The sequence below is a fragment of the Pseudoliparis swirei genome, chromosome 11 (assembly GCF_029220125.1).
Source record: "Pseudoliparis swirei isolate HS2019 ecotype Mariana Trench chromosome 11, NWPU_hadal_v1, whole genome shotgun sequence".
Taxonomy (NCBI): domain Eukaryota; kingdom Metazoa; phylum Chordata; class Actinopteri; order Perciformes; family Liparidae; genus Pseudoliparis; species Pseudoliparis swirei.
In genome coordinates, this window is record NC_079398.1 from 21,596,818 (window position 1) to 21,613,911 (window position 17,094).

Below are 17,094 nucleotides of genomic sequence, written 5' to 3' on the forward strand. Positions count from 1 at the left end.
TAATGACTACTTAATAAAGACTTACTCATTCCTTTGACATACCAATTTTTTCTTTTGAGATTGTAACTCATTACTTTGAGATATAATGAGTTACAGGATTTTTACTTTTCATCCGATTGTTGGAAATGGTCTTCTATAGTATAAAAATCAAAGGGAAATCATTTAATAAAAACAACTGGGTTTTATGATGCTTCATGCACTGATTTGACTCCACTGAGACGTCGTCATGATAACACTCATTAGAGATTATCGGCAACCTCTATTTTCATCCCAGAAATTATTTTCTGTATTCAGTGTTTTGTTTGTTTTTTAAACACCGTTCATATATTAGACAAAAAGACCGCCATGTCAGACTGAACGTTGTGTGACTTTAACCTTTAACCGCTCTTTAAGACTCACACTGGCGGTCGTGGTCACCTGTGCTGTTTCACAATACCCCCCCAACATGGGATTGAATCTGAACTTTGCTAAAAGATGGATGTCACTCCTCTTCACGGCTTTGGCCTGCTCTGGTTCTGCTGAGGGCGCTCGATGCTGAGCTCCATTGAGAACAGGTTGAAAGGGCCTGAATGCCTTGTGCTGAGGCAGGGCCTCGACCCACCCCTCTTTACATGCCCCCTGGCCCTTTGTGTCACCCGACAATGATGGCACCACAGGGGTCATTGTTCAGCTCAGCCAATGGGAGAGCAACAAACAGACGGTCATGCGATGCAAAGGAAGGCGAGCGCATGTGGAGTCTTTCACGCCGAGCTTTCGCCTCGACTCTGTGACGAAGGGGAAGGGCCACGTCGTCCGAGGGAAAGAGCCAATCAGACGCCAGCTGTTTGGATTTATGCCAGGGGTTTTGGGCATGTAAGACTTCAGTACAAGTGGCAAAAGCCAGTTTCTAAAAAAAAGAAGAAGGAAAAGTCAGCCGACACGAGATGCCGTACACACCGTCTGGCTTTTTCTGTGACCGGTTGATCCGGGAAAGAGAGCGGCGAGACGGGGAAGGGTCTCTGAACAAGCCGCTCCGCTTCAACGGCCAGGACTTCAACGCGCTGAGACACGAGTGCCTCCAGAAGAAGAGGCGGTTTGAGGACGACTCGTTCCCGGCCACCGTGGAGTCCCTGGGCTTCAAGGAGCTCGGACACAAGTCCAACAAGGTCAAGAACATCGTCTGGAAGAGGCCCAAGGTAGGAAGGAGGTTAGGGGGGAGGTAAGGACGGATGACGCGTGGGGGATGTTGTTGTTTCTGGAGTGGAAAACTAACTGCTGCTGTGGGATTTTACCTGGAGACGCAGACGAGATCCACATACCTGCCCCACCCGTCCCACGCGGAGGGATCGGATGTGAATTGAGTTTATTACCTTCGCATTGAAAATGCGGAAGGTTATGTTTTGATCGCCGTGTATTTATTTATTTATTTGTATGCGTATTATTCGCATAACCCAAAAAGTTTTAAACCGAATCGCATGAAATTTGGTGGGATGATTGGTTATTATCCGGGGACCATTTGATTAGATTTTGGGATCAATCGGGTCAAAGGTCAAGGTCATGGAAAGGTCAAAATCTTCTTTTTACCATAGCACGGTCAATTTGTATCCAACTAATGCCAAAATGTTCATAACTCAATGCCCAATCTTGTGATATGCGAAGGTATGCGCTCTACCGAGTGCCCATTCTTTTTTTTTTTTTAATTTTTTTTTTGATTTAACCAGGAAATGCCTCATTGAGATTAAAAATCTCCTTTACAAGAGTGTCCTGGCCAAGACAGCAGCAGTAGCACGTCACACAAAGTTCCATACAATACAACATAAAACAGTGACAGACAATATATTAAACGAAAAACAAAATCACAGCATGAATAAAACCAAAACTAAGACTCAAGTCAACACAACCCAGCTTACACAGGAGCACATACCTCCGTCATATAAAACATCTACAGCTAGATGAATTTCCCTCCAATATTTTCAATCTATTTTTAAAAACACCTAGTTATGCCTTTGTTTCCGTCTTTGACGTAACAAATGTTCTGTCACGCATATCTGTCTAGAGACAAGTGTATTTTAGCCCCGGTCAAAATCACAAGCGTCAGCCTTCAGACTCAGGATCAGACGAGATGAGAACGATTACTCGTTCACTGTTGTTGTTGTTTGTTGTTGTCTACAGGAAATATGCGAGAGCCCTCAGTTCGTGGTCGGAGGAGCCAGTCGGACGGACATCTGCCAGGGAGATCTCGGTAAACGACGCCTCCTCACGCTTCATCTTGTAAACGCGGAGGTGGATTTAATTTATATTTACGCAGCTTAAATTTTTTTTTTTTTGTCCTTCAAGATTCACTTCGAATGAGAAGGATCGTTGTCATCTCAAGATTAACCAAAGTTATGTTTAGGCATTTGAAAAAGCTTTGTTAAAATGTACATCCAGTAGATATAAATGTATGACAAACTAAAACGGAAAATATATACACTGCCCACTATTTCACTCATCATCTTCTCCCCGGCGGCTGTAGCTCAGTGGGGGTAAGGGGGCCGTCCTGCAACCGCAAGGTCGTGGGTTCGATCCCCGCTCTCCCCATTAGTTGCAAGTCGAAGTGTCCTTGAGCAAGTCACTGAACCCCCAGTTGCTTCCCGGGCGCATCACCGCAGCCCACTGCTCCTTAATGACGAAGGATGGGTTAAATGCAGAGAACTAATTTCCCCTTGGGGATTAATAAAAGTGTATATTACATGTCGTTGCCTGTGTACCTGAACTCTGTGCAATGACAATAGATTGAATCCAATCCAATGAAGGAAATGTTCAATGTCGATTGGCTGGAAGATAACTCAACTCAGTATATTCAGAGCAAATATCCCATCGATCACCACCCCAGCCCCGGCACACGGTCTCCCCTTATTGTGCGGACTCTTTTGGAAGGGAATCCAACCTGCAGCACTTCTCATTGTTGTTCGGTTCAGAGTCCAAATAAAGGGACAAAGGTCGTGGCAGACACTGTTACCCGCCGCCTGTTGAAAAAAGGTACATTGTTTCCAGTGACACCTGGACGAGGTCAGAGAAACACAAACGTCAGCACTCGTCCGACGTCTTTTCCCTCCAGTAAAACCCAAAAATGTCTCCAGCAAAGAAACCGAAGAAGTTCCCCGCCAGTCTTTTGATTTTCGGTGAAAAGACGGCGGCTGATTTAACGAGATGAAACGATGTTCTGTGCTCAGGTGACTGCTGGTTGCTGGCCGCCATCGCCTGTCTCACCTTGAATGAGAAGCTTCTCTACCGTGTCGTTCCCCTGGAGCAAAGCTTCTCCGAGAGCTACGGAGGCATCTTCCACTTCCAGGTCAGAGACACGGGAAACACGACGTTAACGGGTCTTTAGCAGAGAGAGACACTCAGGCAGAACAGATACATTTAGAGATTTGGGGCTTTTTTTTTCTTTCAGACTCGTGAAAACTAAATATCCAAAATACACATTAAGGTGTTTATTTTACTATTCAATTCAATTCAATTAAATTCAGTTCATTTGTATAGCCCAATTTCACAAATTACAAATTTGTCTCGGAGTGCTTTACAATCTGTACACATAGACATCCCTGACCTTTGACCTCACATCGGACCAGGAAAACTCCCAAATAACCCTTCAGGGGGGAAAAAAGTGAAGAACCCTTCAGGAGAGCAACAGAGGAGGATCCCTCTCCAGAATGGACAGAACAATAGATGTCATGTGACCAGAAGGACAGATTTAGAGTTAAAATACATTCAATGAATATGACAGAGTGTATGAATAGTTCATAGTAGGCATATTCCACGATGGAGACCTCCACGATCCTTTTCACCAAAGTTAGCTAATGCTTTTAAAAATAACATTTCCAAAAACTTGTAATGCAAAAGATTATTGTCTTAAAGTCAGTAATTAACTACAAAAATGTCATTTTTATATCTATTAGTTAATATTTTTTTCATATTCACCGTACAAAACACATCTCTAAAGGTCGTTTTCTCTAAAGTAGTTTTAGAACATCGTTAAACTGAAAACATGGCAAAATAGTTTTTTATTGATTGTTGATTTTTTCTGATTTATGGAGTGAGACAATAGGCCGCAAGGTGAACATCGAAAAGTCCTTTAGAAAATGAATCCCGCTCCACAGTCGCGCATCTACACAATATTTAGTTCATAAAAAAGAAAGAGTCGTGCTTAGCTACCAAAAAAAAGTTTGTCGCTGATATCCAAAATTCCCTCTTTAAAAACCGTTGACTCGAAGATGTCAACAAAATTAAACAAGATTTTGTTTCCATTTGTAAATGTATCTAAACTAGCACATCTTTATTAAGATAAGGCCTCATTTGCATCTGTAAACATTTACCCTGTTCAGTGTCTCTCGTTATCCTCTTTCATCCTCACTGTTGTTTCTCCTTCCGTCCTCCAGTTCTGGCGTTACGGCGACTGGGTCGACGTCGTCATTGACGACCGCATCCCGACCTTCAACAACCAGCTGGTCTTCACCAAGTCCGCTGAGAGGAACGAGTTCTGGAGCGCGCTGCTGGAGAAGGCCTACGCCAAGTGAGTGCTGAAGGGCCCGAGAGCCGCTGGGCTTGACCTTCGGCTGAATATCTCAATATTACACTTATGAAGCACTTCTGGTTTTATTGGGTTGACGATTTCAGATTTCTGTCGCGGTTTAGTTTTATAATATTTCTCCAGACTTTTCTTTTTTTTCTAAGCGTTCAAATTCCTTTCCTCGTCTCCTCTCCTGACGGAGGAGTCGAGGAGGCACTACGGATAGGGCTAAATAATGATGGGAGGCAAAACGTCACTTTGGTTAACTAGGAAAGAGTCTCACTAACCCAGACCTTTAATCGGATTAAAACATTGTTATATGGAATTGAATAGATGATATAAATGTGTGCTCTCCCTCCTCCAGGCTGCACGGCTCCTACGAGGCCCTGAAGGGAGGGAACACCACCGAGGCCATGGAGGATTTCACCGGTGGAGTCACAGAGTTCTACGAGATGAAGGAAACTCCCAAAGAGCTCTACAAGATCATGAAGAAAGCTCTGGAGAGAGGCTCCCTCATGGGCTGCTCCATCGATGTATGGATAGGACTATGAGGCCCTGGTTAATAACTAAAAACTTGTCCATCATCATCATCAGAGGAGGAGGAGGAGGAAGAGGAGGAAATATTTAGGACCAAACTGAAAAACATGCTGCATTTGTACGCACACGTTAAAGTGATGGCATGTTATATTAAATACACCTCAACACTTTTTTTCCTCCATGCAAATTGCATTGATAATAATAATAACAATGTTAATAATTATGATAATAATAATAATTAGAATAATGATAATAATAATAATAATAATGATGATTATATGATTATATTAAAAATAACAATGTTAATAATGATAATAATAACAGTAATGATAATAATAATAAAACATTTAATAATGATAATAAAAATAGTAATGATAATAATAATACATTTAATAATGATAATAATAATAATAACAGTAATTATAATAATAGTAACAATAATAATAATGATGATGATAATTATGAAAATAAAAATATGCAGGAAATAAAACTGGCATTCATAAGAATAATTGTGAAAGGCTCTTTAAAATGTGTCCTTTATATTTGTAACTAAAGAGCTTTACTGTAAATAAGATGCGAGTTGTGTTTTATATTTCTCTCCACTATAAATGGCGTCTGTTGTGTGTCTGCAGTCTCTGGTTCCCGCTCGCTTTGAGACTCGTACTGCGACGGGACTCGTGAAGGGTCACGCCTACTCCTTGACGGCGGTGGAGGAGGTAAAACCAGGAACCCATATGTCGTGTAGTCTAGTGTGCGTGTTCCAACACTGCAGACACACGGTAACCATCACAGTGTCGGTCCGTGGGTCACCGGGGCTGCTTTCTAAAACGGCTCATGGAGTGAAACACGGCTTCAGCGAGGAGGAGTTCACCCGTCTCCTCTTTCCTCGCAGTGCAAACCGTCTCAGCACAAGGACTCCAAATTCCGTCTGGTGCGTCTCAGGAACCCGTGGGGTCAAGTGGAGTGGAAAGGTCCCTGGAGTGACAAGTAACCGCTTCATCCTCATAATTAAATCCTTTATCGTCAGCCCCACCTTCACTGTCGGGACGTCTTAAACCTTCTTTTACATTTATTGGGATAATTTAACTTGATTCTTTATTTAAAGCCAGGGGTGCACAATCCAACCTCTTCAGTCCCGGCACTGGGCTTTGGGTACTGACCCGATACCGGTTGCAGGAAAAAGCAGGATTGACTTCAACATTGACATAAAAGTTGATTTTAGACGCAGAACTCGTCGGAATAGTAAACGTGTAATAACTCAATAATAATTGACAAAAAATTATTGAATTGAATAGATATAGTTGCCAATACTGATATTGGATATCGGTCCGATGCAGACTCAAATATCGATCTGGTACCAGATCCCTTTATTCTAGTAACAATTAAGTGCATTTATATCTATATATGTACTTGTTGTATTTTGTTTTACGAAATTAGGAAAGAAATGTGAAGTCCATCCTGACGTTTCCTTCCACATAATCTGTCAGGAGGACTGAGGAAGTCTCTGATTCAGTTATCAGAGTCCGTGTGTGACAGCGTCCTTAACCCCATCGTGACTTTAGGTACATTTCACTATTCCCCGTCCTCTCCAACAGCTCGAAGGAGTGGGCCACGCTCTCTACGGCGGAGAAAGAGAAGCTGCAGCACCAGAGTGCCGAGGATGGAGAGTTCTGGTGAGAGCCATGTTGTTACACTCTGAAAACGGCCCAAAGAATACAAAGATCAAACAAAAGATCTCCACACTGTATCAACAGCTTCAAACACACACACACACACACACACACACACACACACACACATCCCTAAGTTGTTGTGATATTCATTGATGGGATTTTCTGAAACACCTTTCTGAGTCAAATATATATCATCTGCTGTTTCCGTTTTTCTTTTTTACGTTTCGTATTGATTAATCAAGATTGTCTTTTGTGAATGTTGGACTTGTTTTTATGTTGATGTTCTGCTTTCATGCTTTTATCTTTGATTCTGTATTATTTTATTGTAAGGTGACCTTGGGTGACTTGAAAGGCGCCTCCAAATGAAATGTATTATTATTAATATTATTATTATTATCATAAATTGCATTTCAATTTAAATATTTTTACTTGATTTTTTATTTATTTTTAACAATTCAAACAATAAAATAAAAATCATAACAGAGATAATTGAATATCACAGTGCAGGAAAAGCCAACAAGCCAACTGGGCTTATTTGAAGCCTCCACCTATATGATTGACAAAATTACAAACATAAAAGGAAAAATGCACAAGATAGACAATTGAGTAACATTTAGTTTATTATTTCATGGAGGCCTGCTCCTCCGTCACACAGTCACACCATTTAAAAGGGAATTAAAAGAACAGAAGGCCGAAAATAACTATTTTAACCGAGCTTTCATTTTTGTCTTATCAGGGTAACTTTTACTGGTATTTAGAGTCGGGAACTGATCTGTGTGGCGCCAGATACGAGTGTTCTGATCTCTTCCAGGATGTCATTCGAGGACTTCAAGAAGAACTACACCAAGATCGAGATCTGTAACCTCACGCCCGACGCCCTGGAGGACGACAAGATTCACAAGTGGACGGTTTCTGTGAACGAGGGTCGCTGGGTGAGAGGCTGCTCGGCCGGCGGCTGCAGGAACTACCCAGGTACCCCGACTACCCAGATCACTCACTGTGTCCTCTGCAAATCAATATGCCTCATGTTTAATCTTTGACTATCGATAACAGAGAATTTGGAGAATATATCTGAAGATGCACACTCTTTTCTGTATATCTTTTAAAGCAGTGGTTCTCAAATGGGCGTCTGTGAGATTTAAAAAAAAAATCTATTTAAAATGATCATCCTTTCAAAAAACCTTTAGTTATTTAATAAATAATAAGTAAGTCAATTAAATATAAGTGTAAGTTAATAAACTGTATTTTATATATTCTATATTAACCCTCCTATTACCTTTGGGGTCAATTTAACCCCATTCAATGTTTGACGTCTCTAAAAAAATTATTGACATAATTTTTTTTGCTTCATATTTCATGAATTTTCCTAATTTATTGGGGACAACTGGGAAAACATAAAATCCACATGATGATATGTTTTCACTGTCCTGAACACAACTTGTACGCATCGTTGTTCTTTGGGGTCAATTTGACCTCAGGCTGTTTTTCACTGTGTAAAACATACAAGAAATATCAACTTTTTTATTTATTTAAAGGGCTATTTAGGTATCAACAAACAAACATAAAGTACCTGACACTTAAACTTGGGAAACAATATTAATTCTAATCATTTTCTGGAGGTTTTAATTGCTGGGGTCAAAAAGGGTAAAATATGTTAATTTGAAGTTCAACAGGTCTTTAAAACAGTGGTTCTCAAACTTTTCAGCCGTGTATTACAGAACTATTTTTGGTTAAAAAATAGTTTTGTGCTGCTTCGGGGGTACTTGGCTGAACGAATATTTCCCAGGGGTTACGTCACTGAAAAAAGTTTGAGAACCACTGTTTTAAAGACCTGTAGTAAATATACTCCCCCTGTTCCACCACTCAGAACATAATAAATACTCCGATGACGTATAATGCAGGAAATGAAACGTTTAAACTGAATGCTCGGTGTCCTGCAGGCACGTTCTGGACCAACCCCCAGTACCGCCTCCGTCTGCTGGAGGAGGACGACGACCCCGAGGACAACGAGGTGGGCTGCACCTTCGTCGTCTCGCTGATGCAGAAGAACCACCGGAAAGAGCGCAAGTTGGGCGCCAATCTCTTCACCATCGGATTCGCCATTTACGAGGTGCGTCGCCACGGAGACGCTGTGTGGCGGGCTTTCAGTCCAGTGGGTTGAGCTGTACCTGAAGTATAAATACGATCATGTTCGTAAATAGCACCTTGTAATAATAATAACTAGAACGGGCACTCGGTAGAGCGCATACCTTCGCATATCACAAGATTGGGTATTGAATTATGAACATTTTGGCATTAGTTGCATGCCAATTGGATAAAAATTGACCCGCTATGGTAAAAAGAAGAGTTTGACCTTTCCATGACCTTGACCTTTGACCCGATTGATCCCAAAATCTAATCAAATGGTCCCCGGATAATAACCAATCATCCCACCAAATTTCATGCGATTAAAGAAGATTTTGACATTTTCATGACCTTGACCTTTGACCCGATCGATCCCAAAATCGAATCAAATGGTCCCCGGATAATAACCAATCATCGCACCAAATTTCATGCAATTCGGTTTAATACTTTTTGTGTTATGCGAGGAACACGCATATAAATAAATAAATAAATAAATACACGGCGATCAAAACATAACCTTCCGCATTTTCAATGCGACGGTAATAATAATAATACTGCAGCACAAATAAATAAACATCATGTTCTAGTTACATTTGATTTAGTTTATGTTAAATTTAAAGTATATGATGCCTCTCTGTCACCAAAAGATAAATCATTGTAATTTGCCCTCTTACACAACACAACACACTGATGTTGTTACACAACACACACACTGATGTTGATACACAACACACACACACACATACACACACACACTGATGTTTCCTCTGTTTCTCTACAGGTGCCAAAGGAGGTAAGGGAGGTGTAAACTCTCACGGAGGAGCAGCAGTTTGCAAGTTACTCCCGACCGACTGTTTGTGTGATGTGACCGTCTCTCATTCCCACACAACGTTCCTCTCTCTCATTCCCACGCAACGTTCCTCTCTCTCCTTCCCGCTCCAGATGCACGGGAACAAGCAGCACGTGCAGAAGGACTTCTTCCTGCTCAACTCCTCCACGGCTCGCTGCAAGTCGTACATCAACCTGCGCGAGGTCACCCAGCGCTTCTGCCTGAGCCCCGGGGAGTACGTCATCGTGCCCTCCACCTACGAGCCGCACAAGGAGGGCGAGTTCATCCTGCGGGTGTTCTCCGAAAAGAGGAACACCTCCGAGTGAGTGGGCGAGGGCGAGGGGGGGGGGGCGCTGCTTGTTAGAATAACGTATTTACAGGTAGATGTGTCTGTTTGATCCATTCATGTTGATGTTTCTTACGAGGGCTGGGTATTCACATTATTTGCATATTATTGGTTATTGGCATTGGCAGTTATTTGACGTTAGGATATTGAGAGGTCTTTTAAAAAGGCGTAAACTTCCATTTTCCACCTCTCAAAGAGTTGGTTAGGGTTAATTATTTTCACGTTTGTGTGTTTGTTAATGAGGGGGTGGTGGTGGTGTGTGTGTGTGTGTGTGTGGGGCACACAAACCACCAAGAGCAAACTATGTTAACGGAGATTTGATTTGTAGAACGGGAAGAACGCGGCCCCAGTTCGAAGCTGTTATGGAATCTCTTTTAGGACAAGCGACTTCAGATACGCTGCGGTAAACCTTTTCAAAATATTCAATAACTGCATATTCAAGCAAAAAATCTGCAAACACGCCCGACATCCCAGCAGCCGCGGAGGACCGGCGGCGGGCAACTCTGAAGGACCGGCGCCGGCGGGATGCGCCGAACCACCAGACTTTAGACTCAACGTGTTTCTGCTCGTCGGATAACACGAGCTGGACCCCGAAGGGCGTGGCTTATCACATCGTAGTTTATCAACTCACTTAAACTCTCATTCAAAATCAAGAAGAGGACGCCTTCGACAACCTAGAAGGCCCAAAATGAGAAGAAACCCAAGAGGAAGCATCAGGTGGTACCGGACTAACACATTTCATTCACAGCTTCATTTATTGTGTGTGTGTGGAATCCATGTGAGTACGGGGCTTTAATAAGCCACAGGTGTTTTTACGAGCTGCTGGTCGGTTCCCTGATGAGAATAACGTGACGAGTAAACGGACGAGTGGTCCAGATGAGATGTTGTTGTCACCATGGTGACTGCTGTTTGTCCGTCTTCACCCAGGGAGATAGAGAACAGGATCGAGGCCGACCATCCCGTGGTGAGTGTCCTGCAGCTCTCGTCCCGACTTAAAGTTTCATCTTCGTTTTTCTTTTCAAGTGATGGAAAAACAGCCGCGGCGCGACAAAGCTCTCATCGGCTTTTCTTTTTTTCTTTCTTTCTTTATTTTATCAAGCGTCTTTGAGTACTATGAAAAGCGCTATAGAGATTGTATGTATTATTATTATTATTATGTCTTTCTTTATATTTTATTAGTGTTCAGAATCTCACATACACATATTTAAATTTTTCAGATTCTATGTATAAAGAGAAGTAAAAAAACAAAAAAACAATACATATACAAATAAAGAAACAAAAACAATACCATAGTAACAAAACTATAAATAAGTCAGGGAGAAATCATTTTCCATAGAGTAAAGAAATACAGTCAGGCCATTTATCTGAGACATAGTTGCACCACTTTTGCCAGTGCTTCAGAAATGTTTCCGTTCTTTGGTTCTTCATCAGCTTTTCATCTTCTGTTTTCAGCTGATTCAAACCAACGAGCTCTTCTTGCATACAAGCCACAGAGAAAAAGAGTGCAGTGTTCACCTTGAAACATACATGACAAATATTTCTTCGATTTCTTCTAAATATGAGAACGTGAAGGCACGTAAACAGAGTTTTTTTTCTTCTCCCTCTTGTCTCCATCTCTTTCTTCTTTGCGGCTCCGTGACGACTCAGCCGGCGCCGGCCTCAGTGGGGGAGGAGAGCGAGGAGGACCAGCAGTTCAGGAATATTTTTCAGGAGATACCTGGAGACGTGAGTTCCAGGGAAACTAGAAAATAACCCGTTTGTGTTTTTCAAATAATCCTAATTAAGGACTTCGCCTCATAGCTGAAGACATTAAATTGCTGGCTTACGGTGTAAATACGTGCAAAATTGTCAAATTGTCATGGCCGTCTTCTCTCCTCTCTCTTCCACAGGACAGAGAAATCACAGCCAACGAACTGAAAGACGTCCTCAACCGAGTGCTCAGCAAACGTGAGTCCAGTGAGAGCGGCTGAGCTTCATCCAAATGTACGAGGAATCTAAACCACAGCAAATGTGACGTTTTCAATCTAAATTCTGCGTTTCTAGACCAGAAAAACCCAAATGGGCCAAAAACATCGTTCTGTATCTGCTGCTCTTGAATGTAATGTCCATTTTCTTTTACTTTCATAAGTGCCCACTGCAAATGTTATGATGTTATGTTTAAATATGTAAATTGACGAATATCTTTATTGGTTTTCTGTTCATGGTCTTAGCGTGCACTCTGGAGATTAGGATGGAAATGGAAAATGGAAATCTGTCTAATATTAAGACATAACAAACGTCAAAAGTTGTTAAAAAAAACAGGGGTCTTAAAAGTCTTGAAAGTTGATTTCCCCTCAGACAAAGCTATGAAAACCTGAGTGTTTGGAGTCAAAGTTTGCAGAGTGAGTTCTGAAAGTCGTTGTTAATCCTCTCACTGTGGCCCCGGGGCCCTGTGTTCCCTCCAGGTATGGACCTGAACACAGAGGGCTTCAGCCTGGAGAGCTGCAGGAGCATGATAGCTCTGATGGACGTATCCTTTGTATCGAGTGCATCGGGCTGGCTGTGTTGTTTCGAGGAGGCACAACCTGCCTGGGGGGGGGGGGGGGTCTGTGACGGACGCTCAGCGGGCCGAGGCCCCGATCCCCACGCAAACACATTTGTCGTCAAGCAACATGCTTTTGACCCCTGACCTCACAGGAAGAAGCTATATTAACGCACAGTCCAGGATATACTCAGATCCTTTTTCAATACAATATATATATAAATATATTTATATATATATAAATGTGTATATATATATATATTTAGATATATGTGTATATATACATATATTTATATATAAATGTATATATATACATTTATATATAAATGTGTGTATATATATATTTATATATAAATATATTTATATATAAATTTATATATAAATATATTTATATATAAATGTATATATATATATATATATATATATATACTATATTCAATGAACGATGTGCGGTGAATTGAACATAGAAGATGTTAACCTCAGGTAACCTCAGGTAAACACAGCTCACCATGGCCCAGATGTCCTCACAGCTGCTCCTGGACTGTGATGAGCCTTTACAAAAGAAAGTTCTGGTCGATCCACATTACGCAATCATGAAACATGTGACAGGCTTTTTGTTCTTAACTGGTTCTGTTCAGATGGACGAGACAGGTCGACTCAACCTGCAGGAGTTCAGACACCTGTGGAATAAGATCAAGCAGTGGCAGGTGGGGATGCAGGGACCGCTCTGTCAACGCGTCCCTCGCTTATTTGCTGACAGTTAAAATGAGTCTAAAGATTAATTTACTACCAGCAGCAGATATGCATCACATGTCTCTCTCTCTCTCTCTCTCTCTCTCTCTCTCTCGTAGGGAATCTTTAAGCACTATAACGCCGATCAGTCCGGCAGCATCAACAGTTACGACATGAGGAACGCCGTCAACGATGCAGGTGATAACTCTTCTTCTTCTGTTGTTTACGCGTCGTCTCGGTCATTTGTCTGAGGCTGCTTTTTTTTTTTTAAACCACGGCGTTGAATCATATTTTAGCGTGCGTGTTTCTTGTGGGATGCATTGAAAGTCTGTGCTGCAGCTTGAACTCACCCTCTAAATGTTCTCTTCACTGTACAGTCATGTGTCTTGTGTCCCGCTCAGGCTTCCGTCTCAACAACCAGCTGTATGACATCATCACCATGCGCTACGCCGACGAGAGCATGAACATCGACTTTGACAGCTTCATCAGCTGCCTGGTCCGGCTCGAAGCCATGTTCAGTGAGTCCGGGTTCTAAAAGCATTATTATCAGCTGAACTATATATATACAGGACTGTCTCAGAAAATTAGAATATTTTGATATCTATGGCCATGGTGTATATTTTATTACATTGTTTATATATATATTGTATGTATATACATATATATTGTCATGATGTATATTCTATTACATTGTTTTATATATATATTGTTAATACTTTCTTCTTTTTTGTGTGTGGATATTGTATAGTTTATTCTCATTCTTATTCTTTTTTTTAGTCTGCTACTGCTGTCGGGTGTTTTGCACATAAGAATTTCACGAACCGATTATACTTGTATAAAAGGGGATGTGACAATAAAAACTTGAAACTTGAAACTTAAAGTTCTTTATTTTCTGTAATGCAATTAAAAAAACAAAAATGTCATGCATTCTGGATTCATTACAAATCAACTGAAATATTGCAAGCCTTTTATTTTTTTTTATATTGCTGATTATGGTTTACAGCTTAAGAAAACTCTAAAATCCTATCTCATAAAATTTTAATATTTCCTCAGACCAAGTAAAAAAAAAGATTTATAACAGCTGAGTGTTTGTCAAGGCTCAGGAAACCCTTGCAGGTGTTTCGAGTTAATTAGACAATTCAAGTGATTTGTTTAATACCCTACTAGTAAACCTTTTCATGATATTCTAATATTTAGAGATAGGATATTTGAGTTTTCTTAAGCTGTAAGCCATAATCAGCAATAAATCAGAATAAAAGGCTTGCAATATTTCAGTTGATTTGTAATGAATCCAGAATGCATGACATTTTTGTTTTTTTAATTGCATTACAGAAAATAAAGAACTTCATCACAATATTCTAATTTTCTGAGACAGTCCTGTATATATATAAATAAAATATGTTGTTATATATATATATATATATAACAACATATTTTATTTGTTATGTCGGCTAAATTCTTTTTGTAAAATGTAATTTTTTTAATTTATAATTTTTTAAATATTTTTACTATATTTATAAATATAGTGAGAGAATATACAAATTATAAGCAAGCATTAACAAATTGCAGAAACATAAATATAAAATGTACAATAATAATATGACAAAATATTGTCATATTGGTGAACAATATATCTGTTTTTAAAATGAGAGCTGTCCAGTTTTATCAGAATAATAATAATAATAATAGTGCCGAATGCCAATACTACTACTTATAATATAAACTGAGATCTCGTAGATTTAGAATGAAGTCGTGGTGTCAGGTACAGATGTTTCTCTCTGTTAAAAACATTGGGACATGAGCAAGAAGGTTCCCAGAGGTCACCGCTCCCAGAGATCACCGTTCCCAGAGGTCACCATTCCCTCCTGCGAAACCCTTTCACTAGAATAACAGAGTGTCATGTTCTCTATTGAACTATTACACTTTATTATTACTACAGCTGCTCCAGTTGGTCATCACAAAGTCACCCAGCGGCTCGGATATCGTCCTGTAGTTCCTTTAAAAGGCCTCCTGGATGAAGGGGATCACGCGTGTGTTGCTCTCTCTCTCTCTGTCTGTCTCCCTCTCTCTCTCTCTGTCTGTCTCCCTCTCTCTCTCCCTCCAGGGGCGTTCCAGGCCTTCGATTCGGATGGAGATGGTACGATCAGGCTCAGTGTCATGGAGGTGAGAGCGACGCGTTAGCTGCTTTGAGTTTGATTCTCCCCTCGGACTCGGCACGATCGCTGCTGAACGAAGGTTATTCTACAGCAGCTGATCCGGGGTTTAAATGTCATCCGAAGGTTCACGAGAACAAAATGTGGCCGTAAAAACAAAACACCGGTCAAATCGCTGGATGACGACAGAAAAGAAACTAGAAGGGGCACTCGGTAGAGCGCATACCTTCACATATCACAAGATTGGGCATTGAATAATGAACATTTTGGCATTAGTTGCATGCCAATTGGATAGAAATGGTAAAAAGAAGATGTTGACCTTTTCATGACCTTGACCGTTGACCCGATTGATCCCAGAATCTAATCAAATGGTCCCCGGATAATAATCAATCATCCCACCAATAAATCCAATCAATAAACAATAAATAAATAAATACACGGCGAAGGTAAAAAGGAAGATAAACAACTTAGGAGCGCGGGAATGAACGCTGCGGACAAAGTTAGTTTCTTTGGCTGCACCTCTGAGGCCGTCTATTCCACTCACACAAACAAAATACCCCGTGACACTGACAACTCGTGACCTTTAACCCCTCAACGCCACCTCGTTGCCCTGGTTACGCTCCCAGCTCTTAAAGGGACCCGGTCACGTATAATGCACGCCACCCTACTAGTCCTGTGAATGATGTGATCCAAACAGTCCCCTACACAACCTTCTTTGTTCTTCTTCTCTAACATATCTGCTATTTGGTTTTAAAATATGAAAACTTCTTCAGGTATATACAAATGATTAAAAGAAGAAAAAGAATAGCTCTTTGATTGAACTGCTCACTAGTTATTTATATGACTGAATGTATAAGTGTGTCGCCCTCCAGTCGCATCAGGATAAAACAATTTATGCTGCTGCTCTCGGTGTTGATCTAACTTTAATGCGCGCTCCATCGTGTGTGAGTGTGATGAGTGAGTTTGTGTGATGATTGTGATCGTGTGTGTTTGTGTGATGATGTCGCGGCGCTCGTTCAATCCACCGAATGTATTGAATCTTTTCCATCTCCAGTGGCTCCAGTTGACCATGTACGCCTAAGACAGGCCGCCTCCCCCCAGGTGAGCTCCTCCCACACGACGACCCGCCGGCCGGCGCCTCGGTATCCATGCTGCCCGATTGTCATTGGCTCTCATCCACTTCACCTCCGCCCTCCTCAGCTCTTCATCCTCCCACGTCATCTCTTCTCCTCTCTCTCTCTCTCTGCTCTCGTCATTCCACGATCATCTCAAACGTCTCTCCTTTCAGCCATTAGCCTTTCTTTTTTTCTTTTTTTTTTAAAGACACTTGTTCCGTACTTTTCTCAGGCATCAGACACACACAACCTCACAGAAATATAAACTTGTGAATCCTTCAGCGTTTATATTTCTGAAAATACAACAAAGTTTCTTCGGGGGTTTTAAAGCCTCCTGAACAAACGTCACGCTGCCTCACAATCCTGTTTTTTGTTGGTTTTTTTATCACTTATTTTTGGGAATAAAACCATCCTGCTGGACTTCATGCCGTGCTGGGTGGGTACGAGCCATCTGGCGCTCCCTGGTGGACAAACTCAGGAAGTACACCCCCCCCCCCACCTCCTTGACCACTGTCCAGTCTTTCAACAAATCC

At 41.2% G+C, this 17,094-nt stretch overlaps 1 protein-coding gene across 3 annotated transcripts; it reads left to right on the plus strand.

Moving 5' to 3' along the window:
* Positions 1-923: 923 nt before the first annotated feature.
* On the plus strand, positions 924-16,639 carry capn3a (calpain 3a, (p94)). 3 transcript variants are annotated; one of them, XM_056426859.1, is made up of 22 exons: positions 924-1,175; positions 2,152-2,221; positions 3,195-3,313; positions 4,401-4,534; positions 4,896-5,064; positions 5,701-5,784; positions 5,961-6,055; positions 6,664-6,741; positions 7,553-7,713; positions 8,682-8,851; positions 9,647-9,658; positions 9,808-10,016; positions 10,968-11,004; positions 11,688-11,769; positions 11,841-11,877; positions 11,935-11,987; positions 12,485-12,549; positions 13,200-13,268; positions 13,413-13,491; positions 13,695-13,811; positions 15,398-15,456; positions 16,501-16,639. In XM_056426859.1, exons 1-22 carry the CDS (start codon positions 924-926, stop codon positions 16,525-16,527), a joined length of 2,178 nt encoding a protein of 725 aa, XP_056282834.1. In that variant the 3' UTR covers positions 16,528-16,639. The 3 variants fall into 3 exon arrangements, with proteins under 3 accessions (XP_056282834.1, XP_056282833.1, XP_056282835.1); XM_056426858.1 differs by lacking the exon at positions 11,841-11,877 and having other exon boundaries at positions 11,688-11,765; positions 11,930-11,987; XM_056426860.1 differs by lacking the exon at positions 11,841-11,877 and having other exon boundaries at positions 5,976-6,055; positions 11,688-11,765; positions 11,930-11,987.
* The last annotated feature ends 455 nt before the right edge of the window (positions 16,640-17,094 follow it).